Source organism: Ctenopharyngodon idella, chromosome 2 (assembly GCF_019924925.1).
Source record: "Ctenopharyngodon idella isolate HZGC_01 chromosome 2, HZGC01, whole genome shotgun sequence".
NCBI classification, from domain to species: Eukaryota; Metazoa; Chordata; class Actinopteri; order Cypriniformes; family Xenocyprididae; genus Ctenopharyngodon; species Ctenopharyngodon idella.
In genome coordinates this window covers 24,423,741-24,442,328 of record NC_067221.1, presented here as the reverse complement: position 1 = coordinate 24,442,328, position 18,588 = coordinate 24,423,741, and the positions used below count along the sequence as shown (strand labels likewise).

At 37.7% G+C, this 18,588-nt stretch overlaps 1 protein-coding gene across 24 annotated transcripts in view; it reads left to right on the top strand.

Moving 5' to 3' along the window:
• The window catches only part of dlg1b (discs large MAGUK scaffold protein 1b), a 121,749-nt gene that overhangs the window by 40,336 nt on the left and 62,825 nt on the right, over positions 1-18,588 (top strand). For 21 of the 24 annotated variants that reach the window (XR_007928213.1, XR_007928210.1, XR_007928211.1 and 18 more), the window contains one exon: positions 14,117-14,284. Coding sequence is in view for 21 of the 24 variants with exons in the window: in XM_051883723.1 (XP_051739683.1) it covers positions 14,117-14,284 (168 nt within the window). In the remaining 3 variants the exon portion in view is untranslated. Of the gene's footprint in view, positions 1-4,518; positions 4,726-14,116; positions 14,285-18,588 lie in introns of those variants that run through there. The other 3 variants (XM_051883786.1, XM_051883778.1, XM_051883738.1) reach the window with 2 other exon arrangements.

Here is an 18,588-nt window from a genome sequence, read left to right as displayed (position 1 = left end):
TACAGAGACAATTTCACACATAGTGCTTGCTGAAGACACAGAAGCTAGCGCTGTTTGGTTTGGGTGTGCTTTATAGTTTCCTGGTCATGACGTCACCCGCCTATGACGTTCTGTCACGCCATTGGACTGATTTCACATGTGCTTCATGAGACAATCATGCATAGGCGTTCCCACAGCGCGAGTTTCCTTGAAAGGGAACTTTTCTTTTTGTGCGTACGCAAAATCTAGCTTTTGTGAGTACGCACACTGTTAGCATGAAATCTACATAAAGTTTTATACATGAGGCCCCGGACCATTTCTCCTTGATGTCATGATGTCATTTTTGGTTTGTTCATATAATATTTCAGCAATTCAAAATACAATATCAGCCTGATGGGACTAAGGGGATGGGGATAAGGAAGCTTTCCTTTGCTTTGTTTGCCAGAGGACTGTTGTTTGTATCATGGGAGTTTGAATGGGAAGGAGCCAGGACTCCTCTCATGTGACCTGTTCAGTGCAGATGCTGGCACCTCCACAGAGACTACTTCAATGTCTTTACTGCTCTTAGATCTGCTTACAAACAGATTCATTGTGAGAACAGTCATGGGATCTGTTGCTCCATATCGGACGTGCCCCACAGTCAGCAGCAATAGGGATCATAGGGTTATTATTTTTCATTGGTTTGTGTGTATGTTTTACCAGTTCAAATTTAGAAAGAGTCAATTGTTTATTCACTCTAAACCATTCATTTGTGACATAAGACTTTTTTTCACCATCTTGTATTTGCAGAATCATTCTGTTCTGGGCCAGTTGGCATGTTTATGTTTCTTTTTCCACTGTGGTGATACAAAATCAGGATTAGAATGTGCATTACCTCAGTGACACACGAGCTGGCAAGTTGCACTGTGGAGGATGATCTTGTCATCTGGGCTGGCACCGATTTGAAATTGAACTGTACTGAACCATGCTCAGATGGGAATGCAACTGGAACTGTTACCCATTGTGCTAAGAGTACTTGGAAAAGCGCTTTTAAGTCAGGGCTCTGCATTGCAACCATTTCAGTCGCATTTGTGACTGAAAATTACTGCGTGCGACTGTGAAAAAATATTTAGGCGCACTGATGCGAGTGATCTGTTTGAAGCTCATGAATAGTATTATAATACAATTGGAATTAAATCAACATCTCCCAAAATGCATCTACACTGCACAACAGTAATTTAGCACTTTGATCACCTGGTTTTCATGCCGTCAGTCAACAGAGCAAGAAATAAAAAAGTTATGTGTGATGGACAACACTTCAGAGATTGTAATTATGTTTGTGAAACAGGTTAACATGAGCTGCTGCTGTTTGTTTTCTGGTAAATAAACTGAAAACAGTTGTGTTTGACTTTAATACATGTAAAATAGTTAAGCAATGTCACACAAGCAACAGTACAACAGTAGTCCACTTCTTCTGAACTCTTTTGATTGCTTCACTCAAAACATTTAGAATCTGTCGAGATTGTCTGCTTGTAAATGTAAGCGCAGCATGCTGGACACCATATAATGAGAAGACCGAGAAATCTTGTACCCCAAGTTACAGTGACCGTTTTATCAGTGTGTTATCAGTATTCATTTGCTTCTCTCTCCTGGTTTTAAATGGCATAACATAGTACTGAAAAGCCCAAATCAATGTATAAAATTAATTGACGTTAAAGGAAAAGAAAGGCGTGTCCTACATCTCATGAAGGTGCGTTTGTGTGATTGTACGTAATGCACATGCATGTTTCTAACAGCAATCAAAGGAGAGCAGATCAACTACTTTTTCTTCTTAGTTAGAATCTCTTGTATCATCTGATAAAACATGCTCACCTCTGTGAAGCAGAGATAATAGTAGAGTGTATGCAGACTAACTCACAGCATTAGATTCATGAGCTATAGATTTAGTCCACAGGGTGGAGCTGTGTGCATTTATTTCAGAAAACACACTTTCTGCCCACTACTGCAACAGTTTCAGGTGGAGGTTTGCAATTGACAAATCATTGATTAGGTTGGTGATATGTCTTACTCACCTTTATAAAAAAAAGAAAAAAAAAAAAAGAACCTGATTAAAAATAAATTGCTTTGAATAAAAGTTTAATTATTAAGCCTGTTGTGTCACATTGTTGGGCTAGTGGTGAGAATTGTGCTAAATTAAGTTTCGCGGGAAGTGCTTACATGCTCATTAGAGGCTGAAACCATGAAATGATTTAGTGTAATTGTTTGTAATGAAGCAGACCCCCCTGGAACAGTCTGAACAATCTTGACCACAGCCCAAATGTTCTTTTAAGAAAAATAACTGTACGTGCCAGAATACCCAGCTTTACTTTGATTCATAGCTAAAATTATGAGTAGCTTGTTAGCCACCACAGCTTACCCAAATAAAATAATATCAATTGTTAGGGTCAGTTCAAAATACAAGCTCTTATTTCAGGGGTTTAGGTGGAGCTTTTTCCGTCAAAATATACTTAAAGAAATCAGATAAACCGCAGAGTGCCACAGACGAGAACATTACATTTTCAAACTTTCTCAGATCAAACTCTCTGCTATCTGCTTATTAGCAGTTGTGGAGCTCTAGTAATTTTAATTTCTTCACAATTGTTCCCTCTGTTCTGTCAGAAACCTCTGACCACACACATCCACCCATCAGAAATGCTCTGATTCATGTAAATCAACTAAATCAGCTCTCAGAGTCAGAGATTGAGATCTTCCAGAGCAGCCAGTACTAAATTAAACTGAAGTTTGGAATATGTCATTAATAATTGGGGAAAAACAACACAACACTCCAATCTTCTCTTTCCCCCCTCATACTCGTGACTGCCCAGCGCCTTGAGTAATGACAATTATCGAGAAATTCTGTATGTTGCCACAGAAATAGCATTCTAAAATAAGTGACTAATAATAAGTCTTAATTATTTTCATATTTTTGTGCTGTCGGTCATAAGTGTCTCTCCATGACGCAGCATGCAAGCATTCCGGTGATCGGTAGCCCTGAATGGAGTTTGCCAGCATTAGTTGTGTTGCACGCTGAGTGACACATACATATAAAGAGAACGGCAGAATCTGAGTCACACGTGGACAGTGAGGCACACCGACAGCCGAAGTAACATATCATAAGAGTGTTGCTATTGGCTTGGAGCCCTTTGACATTTGCACAAAATGTAAATACACATGAGAGAAGAAACTCAATATCTTAGCGAAACCAATAAAATTGCACAACAAAATGTGCTGTTGTTTATTACAATATTATTTTGCTTTGAATTTATTCTAGGATTTCTGCCCTGACAGATTATTGCACATGTATGCGCACGTTGCTTACGAACATGATCTCATTAGCTGTAAGGATTAGATTAGTGTGTATGGCAGTATTTTGCTACATCCCTCTTAGCTTGACTGCTGATTTAAAATGTTCCTGAAGCAAAGTCAAAGCCTGATCTTTGTCATTGCAGACCCTCCCCCACATTACTGCCCCTTTTTGGCCAATGACCCGAGGGGTTTGTCCTGTGTGACCGTTCCACGGACATCATAATCAAACCTTATACAATGGAAAAACAGACTAGAGTAAAGCATAAGAAGTTCTCTGTATGACCCTGTCATGGACCACTTTCTGCTTCGTATGGATTCCTTCAAGAAATGGCACCATTCTCAGAAGGTCACAGCCAGACTGTCCAGTCAGCTGCCAATGACATTCTGTCGTCTTATTGGCCAGGCTCCGAGCTCCCCCTCCCCCTGCCCCTTTTCTCTCCTCCGTGTAAACGTGCAGGAAGTCACTCCATTATTGCTCCTCCTCCTCCATGCGAGGCTGTGCTCCCTGAGGATGTTCATTTGCTGTTCCTCTATCTCACTGATAACCGCTTTAGCTTTTTTCCTTCCCCTCAATGTATCGGGTGACGTAGAGCACCCACGCTGAGGATGAGACAGAGAGAGACTCAACCCAACTCCTGTCTGACGGAGCCCATGTGACAAACCCCACGCTCTGCAACAGCTTTACCGTTCCCTCCCTCCCTCCCCTCACATCTCTCCTCCTCTTCCCTCATTCTCTTCACAACTCACTGCGTTGTGTTCACTGTGGCGTTCTTCACCTTTCTTTTGGGAAAGAGGTAGTTGTCTGGTGTCTTGTGTGATGGAGAAGATTTAACCAGAAGAGCCGAAAGCTGTACTTCACGCATGAACGCACTCTCTCGCACACGGCATGGCTCCGGCGAGGCCTCTGTGTAAACATCTACTCTGTGACTGACAGCCGTGAGGTCGTTGGCCAAAAGGAGAAGGAAGGACCGTGGAAGACCGGTAGGAAGGTGGAGAGACGGATTCTTCATTGCAAGCAAGTGAAGCAGAAGAAGAAAGACTGGAACAGTGGTGACGGAGAGGGGGGCGTGTGGAAAACTCGCTGGATGAAGGAAGCAGACTGGCTGTCCCTTCCCTGGCGTGATGGAGTGAGACGAGGAATGAGGGTGGATGGTGAGAGCGGGCAGCAGCAGCAGCAGTGGAGGGGCAGGAGGAGGAGGAGGTGCGGGGGGAGGTGGTGGAGCAGGAGGTGGCCGGAGAGGCAGGAGCAAGTATCGCTCGCGGAGGCGAGTTTCTGGCTCTTCGCTGGCCGAGCGGCTCAGCTGCCATAGCAGCGAGAAAATGTCACCCAGCATCAAGAAGTTGGACTGTTTCTCGCCCATGCTGTGCCACTGCAAAGTGGCCTGTACGAATAGCACCATTTCGCTCATGTTTGGATGCAAGGTGGGTGGCGGAGCTCTCTGCTCTGTTTCTCAGGTTTGCTTTATGTCAGAGATAGAGGACAGACTGTGAGAATCTGTCCAGCATGTGCATCCAGGTGTAGCCAAGTGTTGCTGCCAAAATTTTCTTCTGTACAGCTGCCAGAAAGATCAAAGGAGAGGAAGTCTGAACTCTAAGGCACATACAGTCAACTTGGTGAGATAAGAGTTGCCTTAAAGATCCAGCATACACCAAAGTAGAGATATTCCCATGGGGAGCTGACACGAAACATGTCCACGGACTTCTTTCTTTCCCAAGATTTAGGTAGAAATTTATATGAACAGGGAATGTACAAACATTAGGTTCTCTCTTTTAGATTTTATTTTGGTTATTATTATTATTATTTATTTAATTGTTTTTATTTTTTTATTTATTTATATCCTATAAATATATTAGTAATGTGTTAGAAGTAGGATAGTAATATAGAAGTGTAGGTAGGAGAAGTGGGATCAGGGCATGACCAAAGTCGGACCTGGGTCCCTGTGAGCCAACATACATGTATATACCTTTTTGTCTTCACTAGTTTATATTAACATGAGCATGCATAAGAATGAAAAAATAAACAAATAAAACTATGATCAAATTTTATTTAAAATAGTTTTAGATGTACCATGTAACACAAAATGACTTTCGGAATGTATTTTATGTTAACTACTAGCATGTTTAGAAGTGCTTGACTGCTGGTATGAAGACTGTCAGTGCATAAGTCAGGGGTGTCTTTCCTCTATTCACAGCTTTTCTCTTTTAATCAGTCATTGGCTTATCTCTGCTCTGACTGGAGTTAACACTCTGCTCTCCAGTAATCACTCTCTCTACACCGATGGAGATTTTGCACACATTTCATTGTATTAGCTCAGGGTAAAGCCTGCTTGTGCTTAATGAGAGCGTCACAGTAATGCGTTAGCTCTAGCATTACCAGAGCACAAGTACCTCTTACAAGTACCTCACGCTGTACTGAATTATTCAGTACAGCGTGATTGTGAAATTTGTTGGTAACTACACTTCTGAGTCCAGACCTTAAATTCATTGAAAGTCTTTGGGGATGTGCTGGAGTACAGAGCTCTCGACTCTTGCGTCAATACAAGATCTTGACCAATCAAAAATTGATGCACCTCTTGATGGAAATAACATCAGAACATTTATTTCCATCAAGAAGGTGCATCAATTTTTGATTGTTAAGAAACAGTTATTTTAAATGCTGATGTTATCACTCAGTAAACTGTTAGAAGTCATTGGCTAGGCAGTGTTTAACTAGAACCCTTTGGCCTCTGGCATGATTACTGCCTGTGTATGGTGCCGTATGGTGTCTCATGCCACCTCGAACCATGGCATTAACTTCTCAAATCCTTGATGCACAGCCCATAGGATTATGTTCCATCTGCTCTGCTCGTGATTGACATTCAGTTGGAATTCCTTTGTCAATTGTTAAACAATTCTTGAGGTGCAAACCTCAACATACTACAAGATTATTTTAAACTTTTATTATAAGAACCTCTCCATAATTAAACTGACCATGCCAAAATTGTTTCAATCTCAGCCATTCCTGAAATTTCTAAATGTAATATAAAAATTACATTTAGAAAACATACATATGAGATTAATATAACATGTCAGCATATATGATTAGTCCTTTCTACAGACAATCAGAAGTTCTTACACTTTTTTTGGATGAAGGAAAATTTTACATTCCCACTTGGAGAATTTAAGTACTTGTAAATATTCTGTTGGTTCAAACATGGAAAGGATGTTTTTAAGTCATCTGTAAGCAATGACTGTTTAGAACAACTTAAAGAATTTATCTGATTAAACTAGAGGGGAAAACGGCACTGTGACAGTGATGTATGAGGGAGCCTATGCTGGCTGTTGGACTGCTGCTTGTGTAAATACTAATTTCTTAGTCAATCGTCCTTTGTTCCAGAACAAGCTGGCTGAATATACAGCTTCTATTTTTAGTTTCTTAACATGGGAGGTTATGATGGCTTTGGTAGGCTTCCTTTCTCTTTTGCTCTCTGTTTCTGCAGGATCCATTGATTTTAATAATGACAAGTCGGGTTATATATTCCGATTTGTCAGCAGCGCAACACCTCATCACGTTAACACAGTTAACCCAGAGGTACACGTACACTTTTCACCAGCTCCATCTCTGTGTGCTGTAGAGTCCAGTTTCTTCGGTCTACTGCTCACAAAATTCTCCTTGCAATCTTTGCCTTTAAAAAGCCTTGCTTGATACAGGCTGGCACATTCAGCACATCTCAGATTGAACTAGAATGATCCAAACTAGCCGTTTCTCTTGCACTTAAATGTCATTTTCTTGATGATAGGAAGGGCAGCATATGAAAGAGTAGTGGAGGAGCTCATGCTGCTCACTAGATTGCCAGATTGACAGCACAATTTTAGCATCTGATCTCACAGATGAGATAATTGCCCAAATGCCATGTCATGTCACCCCAGATTTTGTTGTTAGAACCGTTTCCAATGATTGTCCTTTAGGACTGGAGCCGATGGCTTGTGTGCGGATTTAGTTACAGGCAATGTAAAGCATCGCTTTAAAGCATTACCATTCGGTCACCCTTTAATAACAGTAGGACAGCACTTATCTTGCTGGTTTATGCGTTTAGACAGATGTAGAGCTGAGGCTCATTATGAAATTGTTACAAGAAATTATACATTCAAACATGTATATTTAGTTGTAGCTCCTGGTTATGTGCGTTTATAGTGGTATTTATTCCCCTTATCGGTACTGGGTGCTTCCCTATATTATTAAGGGGAAAATAAGAGTCTGTTTACTAGAATTTTTTTCATGCTTATCCTTAAGGATAAGCTTATGTTCTAGTGAGTGGAATGTTGACAGTGTAATTTTGACAAGACCTCTGAGGCACATGTGAACTAGTTCTTACACTAACTGCTAACTTCACTTTCTTTAGAGATTGCAAGCTTATAAATGATGCAAGGAAAAAGAAACAAAGTTATTTGTCTATATATTTCTATATAAATTCTTCTCACAGATTTTGAAGAACCTTAAAATGGTTAAAAAATCATTTATCCTTGAATCATACATCACAGCTTGCGCTGTTTGTTGCGTTCTGGAAAAAACAACACACATTATAATAAGAATATTGAAATATAAACCATTTGAAATGTATATATACGGACAATTTATACATATAAAAAATGTACATAATATATTATGACCCTGTGAGCAGTCCATTAACAAACTTTTTTTTTATATTGATTTATTGATTTATTTATTATTTAAAGCTCAGATGGGATACCTGAATTATTGTGTCAAATTGCAAAATACGTCTAAGGAACTCAAATTTACCTAACCTCTTTAAGGACATTGAGTCTCATCCAAATAGAATATTTCCTGTTTTCTTTTTGTTTTAAACTTCTTTTCCTGCTAGACTTTTTTTGTTTTTTACTAGAACAGAATAACATGATTGTTCTTTAATTCAGCTGTAATTAATTTAGTTGTTTTTAGTAGTGTTTGCTAAGGCAAGCATCAGTACGTTTGCTCAAGGTTATTGATTGCACAATACTAAGTATTAAAAATAGGCACAAAACTTATGTTAGTGTTAGTGCCATGTTAATAAATGGTAATTCAAAAAATGTTTTTTTTTTAATGTTTCTTCTCATCAGATTTAAACTTGTGTGTAAAACATTTCTTCTTACTGACAAATTGCAATATAAAGCAGGTTATTGCAGTGTGTGTTCTCATTTGAAGCGGTGAATGTTGGCACAGTGTGCAGAGGTGGAAACTGGAATCAAAAACTGGAGTCAGTTTGGATTCCAGTCTTTAGTGGTGAAGTATCAGGTGTATCCCAGGAAAGCTCCAGATTGAATAGTGAGCTGCCTACCTCAGTCACAGAGGACCATGACTCAATAGTGAGTGGTTGTGGTTGCCAGGAGATCCTCCTCCTCATGTGCTCATCAGGGAAGACTGTGAGCTCTCCTCTTCTATAATGTGCTTCCTCCCACATGCTCTACACACCGAACACCTACAAATCAATCTTAATGATAGCAATTCTTTATGCCCGTCTCGTTGATATTTCCATTTATGGTTGTTTAGAGAGAATTGCACAACATGGCAGTATTGTTAGGGAAAGACGAAAACCTAATGAAAAAGGCTTAGTCTCAGTGTATTGTTGCTGTCAGTTCAACAAAACATAACAGTTATAGGTAGTTTAGTACTGTTTAGAGGGACCGTTTCCATCCAAAACAACTCAATATGTTGCTGCCAATTTATAGTTATATTGGTAATTTACAGTTAAACTCAATTTTTTTTTTGGATTTTATGCACATACTACTCTAATCTTAAAAGTACTGTTTACTGAACAAGCACAATAAAGTCCTTTCTAACTTTGATGCCAAAGACACCCTTCCTAAAATATGAGACAGCTGTATATTTGAATGCATACAAATTCATTCGTACTGTATGAGAAAAAAGTGCAAAGCATGAAAACGTAGAGATGTTAAATAATGTTCTATAAAGATGTGAAATAATGTTCTAAAATTAAATAATTGACTTTTTTATTGTTACAATGTACTGAAGCCAAAGCACATGGTTTAAATATTTTAAAACAAAATGTATAAAGAGAAACATGTTCACTCAGTTTAAATTTATTTCTATAAGCACATTTGGTTTTTATTTCTTACTGTTAAACGTTAGGGCTGTCGGTAGTATAATATTGATTTCAATAAATTAAAATTAATGTCATCATTTATGACCAGTCTTTAGAAATCAGAACAAAACAGTTAAAATATTGAAATTCAATAAATGTGTTGCAGTATTTACATATAGTATATTTCATTAAATATTTAATATATAAGTTTTTATTGATGGTTTGATGCATTTCTGACTGAAACAAGTCAGAGTAGGCCACAGTTGTATTAAAAATTAAAATCTAATAAATTCCTCCTTTTAGATTTAATATAAAACTGTTACTATAGAAAAAACAGTTTGAAAAGCTTGTAAATGTAATTTATGTTGGTGTATGGTGCTGACGTTATCTTTTCTACTCATCAGTGCTGTTTAGAAACTGTTTAACCATTTGATATGTTTTATCTCCTCCATAGCGCTTTAAAATTCAGCATTCTGTCTGTAATTCGATTGGGGTGGATACGTTTTGTATTCTTTGCCAACTTGTGCATGATCCACTCTGTGCTATCCTGTCTTTTGACTGAAGCACATCGAGTGTGCACTGTGGAGGTTAGTGTGACTTCATTTACCCTGCTTGAAAGCATATTTACACAGTCTGAGTCGTTCACTATTCACCATATAGAAAATAGTTAATGTGTAAAACAAGTGACCGATTTTAGATGCAGCCTTTGCATTTTTTCAGTGTAGGGGCGGGAGACTTCAGATTCTAGAGAGCATTTGATTGGACAGAAAATCTAATTAGAAGTGTAGAATGATTTTAAATTTTAAATGCTTCTAAATGCGAATTTTTTATTTTTTTATTTTTTTTTCCCCCCATTGTTTTAAAGCACACTAGCTTAACACTAGATAACCTTAAGTCTAAATTTATACTAAAAGCTACAATTTTGATTTCATAGAGACTGTAAAATATCTTTCTGCTAAACCCTTTTTGCCCTCTTGTGGCCCCATGGGGGTCCTTGAACTCCAGTTTGAAAACCTGTTTTATTCTATAACAGCTTATTATATGTCTGGATACTCTCTCAGGTCTATGTTGAATATGTAACTGCAATAAATGGACAACACATATTTAATTCTTTCTTGACAAAAAGTCTTTACTTGGTATTGAGCATTTAACCATACCTGTACCTGAGGTAGAAAGTGATGTATGAGCACATTTTGAACCAATAAGTGATATCAGAATACACTGTTTCGATGATTGTGTTTAAAAGAATATGATGACAACTGTCTGATGGACAGATGATTTTTAATAACCAAATGCAATGATTAAGATGTAGAATGACATGTAAGATGGTTATCTAGGTTGACCTCAACGTCCATCATTAAATATATTTTCTGAAACATTGTGGATGATGTACATAATTTCCCTTCACTTGCTAAAGTGGAAGTAAAGCAAAACACTTTACAGTGTGAATTTCCCATTGCTCTTTCCTGTAATCTAGCTACTGATTATACACCATGCAAAATTATAAAGCTAAGTGGGTGAACCAGTCCAATGAGGCTTATGTCGGCTTTAAATAAGGCTGCTTGAATCACAGGCTTACCCATAGTGAGAAGTAGTCAGTATCTGATAAACCTGTTGCCATAGCAACTGTGTCCATCCTCCGTCTGTGTGGAAACAGCTCATCAGTTACTTTTCTGTGAAAGCATGTTCCACTGTATGTATTTTAGAGGGAGGGGAACCCATTCATCATCATGTGAAAGCACTACTGTAGTGCAAGGGAATGGGTTGATAGCAGAGTCCCTCTCAAGAAAAGTCTGTTCAATCGGCGGCCATATTTGCAACGCCTCCGTGCAGCTATTTCTGTCATCCAAGACCAAGTCCTATCTTTCTGAATAGGGGAATCCTGAAATCTCCAAAAACTCTTGATACTTAGGCTCTCGCTTAAAAAGTATATTGTGTAATGCTCAATTACAAAATGAGGGAATACAAATCATTTACTTAATCGTTTTACATTAAAACTGTAAGATTTTGTTTTTCCACCAAACGGTTCTAGTCATATGCAGTGATACTGCACAATATTTAGTGGCACCTTTTTAGAAACACCTTTTTAAAACACAAAAGGACAAAGTTTTGAAGAATGCTGATGCTGCTCAGTAAATCAGTACAGCACTAGGAATTTTCAAGCTCTAAAAAGGACAAAATGCACAATGAAAAAATCTATACAAACTCTTACTCTATATTTGGCTCTATATTAAGTCTAAGTCATCTTATGTATCCTCAGACTTCTGAATCCATACAGTAATTTTAAGTTGTTATTCCCTTTTAATTCCCCCTCCCCTGCAGCTCTCTAATCTTAAATGTGTTTTTAGTACATTCCCGTTCATGTAATAACCAGGATTTCAGGATTAAAGTATCTGCAACCATATTCTTTTTTTCATGCCTTTTGCACCAACTACATGATTACTAAAATCAACTAAAACAAACCTACAGTCTTTTTTTTTTATCATCCTCCTAATTTCAAATATATGAAGGTATATGGATATGTCTCAGATAGCTTAGCTCTGTTACAAAATCTGGACAGATGTCTTGTTGTCTACTGCCTACATAGACAGCTATTGTAAGGCAACATCCTAACAATCATAGAACTTCATAACTGACTGATTTTGAATGTTTTATATCAGCAGGGCCATTCTGTGTTAGATAAACCAAACTTCTCTGGCTCAAATTTTTTATTTTGTTAATATTTTTTTTCTGTACAAAGACAAACATAAATAGTGATGAAAGCCAAAATATTAAATGTCACAGATGTATATTTACTGAATAATCCACTATTTTGTAGAGGGGGGTCGAAATGACAATTTACACCTGAGATTTGGAGCCAGTTTACAGTGTTGTAAAAATGACTTTAGAAAGATGGCAGCATCATTATTTTATTTTTACACAGAGATTGGTAGGTCTGTTAGTAAAATCTGTTGACTTAAGCAATATTTGTTGCATTATATGCCAACGATGACAGTTCAGAAATGGCAAAACACACTTTGTGTGCCTCAAGTTTGCATACCTGTAACTTATCTTAATATTCTTTTAGATTCTGGTTCTGAACAAACTTTCTTTTTGGTATCTTCATTTGAAAGGCTCTCAATGTTTTAATCGCAGAGATATGGAGATCTTAATGCGGCTCCATGAGTAAATTGGTAAATTGTACACATTTTCAGGGGTCAAAAACCAAATGTGGGTCACTTTGCATATAGCTGATACATTATTTATTTATTTTTTTATAGAGGAATATCTGAAGAACAAATAATGTTGCAACTAGAAATGTATCTTGTGTTTTTCTGTCATCACAATTGCATAGAATATACCTGTCTGAGTGCCATAAATATTCCTTTTCCAGAGTTTACATGCCTGTAACTCTAAAAGTATTCAAGATATCTTAATATCCTTCTGGATTCTCATTCTTAAACTTTCCTTTTGAAATCTTCATTTTCAAGGCCCTATATAGTTCAGTCCCATACATATGGGGATCTCAAAGCAGCTCCATGTTTAAATTGTTAAATATTACCTATTGAGTTACACGGAATGACCCTGCAGAAACTCCACACACAACTCTCCTCAAAGGAGACTTGACTGTATTTCATTCAGTACAGTTTGGCATTAGAATGTTGCTAAGCTAACATAATACTTTAAGGATACAATTATATAGAGTACACACAGACATTGGGTAAAATAATATTTTTTTTATTTTAATTAAACTGAACTATTTTTTTCAATATTACATCTCAGTATTGAAATAAATAAGCTAATAGTATTTTTCTTGTCTGGCATTTTAGAATTATTTTTGGCCATAATACATTTTGGGATTGCCTTCTCTGACAAGGCCTAAATGGTCTTCAGAGGCAGCATAATTAAAGGGTTAGTTCACCATAAAATGAAAATTGTCATTAATTACTCACCATCATGTCGTTCCAAACTCGTAAGACTTTCGTTCATCTTCGGAACACAAACGAACATTTTTTTGATGAAATCTGTCTCTCCATTGACTGCCTTTGCAACGACCATGAATAGATTTAATTTAGGCTTTTACTCGCATGTAAACATTGATCAGCGAACATAAGCAGAAGCTCAGCCGAGCATGAATAACGCACAAGAACAAACCTCTTCCGGAAGCTCAAACGTGCTGCGTAATCAATTGGGTTCATTCTTGTGTGCTATGCAGCACGTTTGAGCTTCCGGAAGAGGATTGTTTGTGTGCGTTTTTCATGTTTGGTTCGATTGAGTCTCTTCAGAAAATTTGGACTAAACCGCATGATTCATATGGATTAGTTTTCCGATCTCGTTATGATCTTTTGAAGCGTCAAAGTGGTCTTTGTAAAGGCAGTCAATGGAGAGTCAGACATCTCTCAGAATTCATAAAAAAGATCTTCATTTGTGTTCTGAAGATGAATGAAAGTCTTACGAGTTTGGAATGACATAAGGGTGAGTAATTAATGAATGAATTTGACAGAATTTTCATTTTGGGGTGAACTAACCCTTTAAGTTATCTACCTTTTAGAACAACCTTAATATCAGAAGCGTGCTTATGATGACTTGAAATTCTGCCTCTAGGAAGCTCACTGGGTTTTGAAATTGTATTTTTGTGTCTACAATATCAATGCAAACCAAGAAGTTTTCAAAGGGAAAACAAGATCCTAAAAGTTCTCAAATCTCTTCTCAAGTATTCATCTTTTCTGACTGGTCACTGTTGTTCTTTGCAGAAATATAGACAACATGATGAAGACACAGGATCTCCACAGGAGCAAAGCTCGCCCCAGTTCACGGATGAGGCTCCTGGGCCAGAGCTGGTCCAAGTGGCCGAGAAGAACCTTTCCCAGATTGAGAACGTGCATGGCTATGTGGCACATGCACATATCTCCCCAATGAAGGTAGGCCTCTGTCTTGGAATCTAGACTTCATGATCAGTTCAACTGTTTTAACATGTGCCATGTTGTTGATCACCTCATTGTCCAAATTCTGCCATGCAGTCTGTTATAACTGTGTGTGCCTCACTCTTTACATACACAAGACACAAACACGTTTTAGGTTTTAGAATGGCTTTCTCTTCTTGCATTATTACAAGAAAAAAGCCAGACAACCATAGTACTGCTACTGCTTTTATTTTTTTTCACAAGCGATCAAAATGAATACATTTGACAAAAGCATACAATGAGGTCAGAATGAAGAAATGTTGGGCAAATGGAATGATTTTGCTAGATTGGCTCTTAATCCACCCATGCACTTGGTTCAATGGGATTCTCATTATTACTGTACAGAGGGGTTTGCAGAGCCTGAATGGTTCTGATTGCTGAATGGACATTGATCCAAACCACACCTCTAAAGCATGAAAGACTGGCATAGTGGACACATAGTGGACACAAGGTGGGAAGTTTAGTTAATTTCTGAGAAACTGTTCTTTCGTTCAAAGAAGTGATTAAAAATTCATAATTCAAAATTCATGATTCAACCTTTTTTTTGCATTATTACTCAGATAAGTTCACAGATGTGCCGTTTTGCATGAGTTTGAAATGTTAGTTCTAAAAATATTTTGATATAATAGTTTAGTATGTTTTCAGTTTCTAAAGGAAAGTTGGCAGGTTCCCATATATATATCACAAGTTTTTTTTTTTTTGGTGGCTAACATTTTGGTGCAGTTCTAAAATAAATCTATATTAGCTTAGTATGTTTAATGTATTGTTAAAATGAGCATATAAATAAAAATTATTAAATATTAGATCATAAGAATTCATCATTTGCACACCCTAATGTGGTTTTTATTTAGAAAATCCTGGTCACTTTTTGTAAATAATGAAATAACGGGGGAAAAAAGCATGATAAAAGTGGTCCATATTACTTGAGTGCTATATTCCAAATCCTGTGATGCCAGAGACAGATTTATTTTGTTACTCATTTAAATTTTTGAACAATATAAGGGTGAGTAAATGTTAATTTAATAGTGTAGAATAGAATTCATATAATGTGTGAAAAATAAATACTTACTGTTAGTTTGGCAATAATGGCCAAAAATGATGGCTCCTCTTTTCAGATTTAAATAGTGGCGGTCATAAAAACAATGGATTTATTCAAATATACATTAAATATTGAATAACAGGTTAAGTAAAAATACAATCAGTATGCAACATAGTGCATATACTCCAGAGTTCATTTTTCTGGCTGACTAACAAGTTTATGGACATGTAAAAGGCTTTTCTGAGGTAAATGTAACATTACGTGACATTGTTTACTAGCTGTTTTATTGACATCTGTCAGCGGTTGAAACACTGATTGAATGATTACATAAGGCATCATATGGATTTTGGTAAGTTGTACTGTATCTTTCAATATACCTTCTGATGTTCATTCATGTTTACTTTGTCCTGTAACTAGTAGTAAAGCTGAAGAGATGATCAGTTCTCAAGCGCTTCGTGCTGCCACTTCACTTGAAGTGAGGCGCTATAGCGATTTGTCAAGCCACATTAAAGAGTGCCAAAATGCTATTTATTGTATGAGTTTCGTAATAAAGTTGACAGAATTTAAAAGCTGAGACTTTGTTTCATATCAAAAGTAACAAAGCACAAAGCATTCAACAACTGAAGACACCATAGACTAAATGATTGATTCTTGGGATTTAAGAATCGATAGTGGTTTATCAAAATGAGAATCAATTAAAATCGAGAAATCAATATTTTTAAACCAGCCTTATTAGTATTGCTATTCACTTTGAGTCATTTAAATGTTGAGTCAATTCAATTTGATAACAGTGCTGATGTTGCAAAATCGTTAATTATGAAACTAAGTTGAAACAGCTATAAAGCAGCTCTGCAGAAAACAGTGGTGTCATTATCCAGCTCAGTTCTGTTCAAGTTTTGTTGTCATCCAATAGTGTCAGTGCAGTTAAGTCCATAATATTACTGAATATTAAGTTTTCCCAACTAAGCAACGCCAGTGGCAAGGAACCCAAACTCCATTAGGTGACAGAAATGGAGACGAAAACCTTGGGAGAAACCAGGCTCATTCAGATGTCCGGTTCCCCTCTGGCCAAATGAGCAAACATGAGCCGCTTTTTCACCGTCGGGCTGAGTGGTTCTCATTGCGTAACCGTTCCATTCCGTGTCGATCCAGGCCAGCTGGTACGCTTATGGTTTCATTTTACACTGTGGAAAATGGCCGCTCTTCGGAATGTAATCTAATAGCGTCAGTTGTTGCCTTGGTAATGCAATGATTTACTGATGATATGAGATGTAAATAATGACCGCGTAATGAAGGATGATTAGATATTTCTTTTAATTTTATTATTAATTTGTGTTTACGTCGCTCAAATATAGTGCTTAGCCAGCAACAGGGAAACTGGTAGCCAGGCAACAGACAAGTGTGACCAATCCTGAGTGGTGACGTCACTTCACGGTTAGACAACCGTGGTGAGAAAGGTTTGTAATCGTGCCGTGCCGTACCAGGCTCAAGTGGAAACACAACTGGAACTGTTCTTTATCATTCTAAGAACTGTTCGGCCCAACAGTGGAAAAGTGGCTATGGTGTGGTTTCATTCCAGGCTGCATCACAAGTCAGATTGTGGATTTATATCATTCAAAATGTTTCATCTAACTCTTTCTGCTTGAAGATGGGGATACATCATGCCAGCATTTGGTGGGAGGAGGAGTTTTTATATTTGATTTTATATATTATACTTGATTTAGAGCCACAGTGCATTTACTGTTGACTTCTTTGAATATATATGTGAAATTTTATTTTCTCAAGGTGAAGCACTATCTCTGTGTGCTAAGTGGAAGGCAGTAAAGTGACTGTGTCCAGAGAAGGTGAAAATACTGAGAGGCAGGAAGTGATATGTATGTGTGAACATTTACGAGGACTCATCCTGCTCCTGTTGTGCTCCAGTGCTCCCTTCTGCCTTTAGATTTATGACCCCATGGCTCCTCCTCAATCCTGATCAGAGCCTAAGCCAGAAGCATGCACACAACAAACCACACATGAGAAATAACACCTGCCACTTCTCATAACCTTCACTGCTCACACTTAAACCGGCACCTTTTCATTCCCCCAGCCCGCCTCACAACATGCCATCCATCTCAGACACACCCTCACAATACAGTTATTGCCCAGGCTGATCTGAGAGTCACCTCGGCATCTCCTCAGAGACTCTCTAAACAGCCTTTTTGACTTTTTTTTTATTTTTTACTTTTTTAAGGCCCCCCATTATCCAACACAATATTTGAAGGCCCCTCCGTATACGCTAAGATATTTCCTGTATTTCTGCTGTAATTATGACAAAACTGCTTGTTTTAAAACTTTTTTATTGATATATTGAATTAAAGTGGTTAATTAATTTAATATATTAAATTGACCATGATTCGTTTTGTAATTCATACAGTTATATTCTGTATTCCAGAAATCTGCTCTTTAATAAAAACAATAGTTATTGAGGTAAAATCCATCTATCCATTCTCCAAACTGCTTTATCCTCTGCAGGGTTGCAGGGATGCTGGAGCATATCCCAGCATCTCGGGCCACAGGTGGGTGATACCCTGGACAGATGGCCTGTCCATCACAGGGTTCACAGATACACACACATTTGCACTGTCATTCACACCTGTTTTTTGGATTGTGGGGGAAACCGGAGTCCCCGGAGGAAACCCACTCAGACACAGGGAAAACATGCAAACCCCACACAGAAGGGCCTCCTGGCTCAGCTGGGACTCTGGGATCTATTTGCTGTGAGGCAACAGTGCTTGCCCATCAAGCCATCATGCTACCCTTGAGGGAAAATATAAAGAAATACTATATATTATAGAAATATAATATTAGCGAGAATGTTACTTATTTAGATTTTCAATAAATTAATAATAATTTGCATACTTTTAAGTCATTTTGTGGCCCCCTTGGAAATATGTTTAAGCCCAAAGTATACTTAGGCCATCCGTGTTCCACTTTGGTCTGCACAATGTCTGTGTGATGTAATTTTCGCTCAGTAAACAAAGCAGCATATCCTGCTCCATCGTTTTTGTTTTGGTTCTTGCATTAAACTTCCACTACTTTTTCTACTTTTTTCTTTCTGAGCGAATGTCCTATAAATGACACAACGCAGTGCTGCCCTCTGATTTCTGGTAGAGTATAAAAAAAAATTGTATTACGCTCGTGTCAAACGCAACCATCGCAATTGAGTACTCTTTGAAAGCTG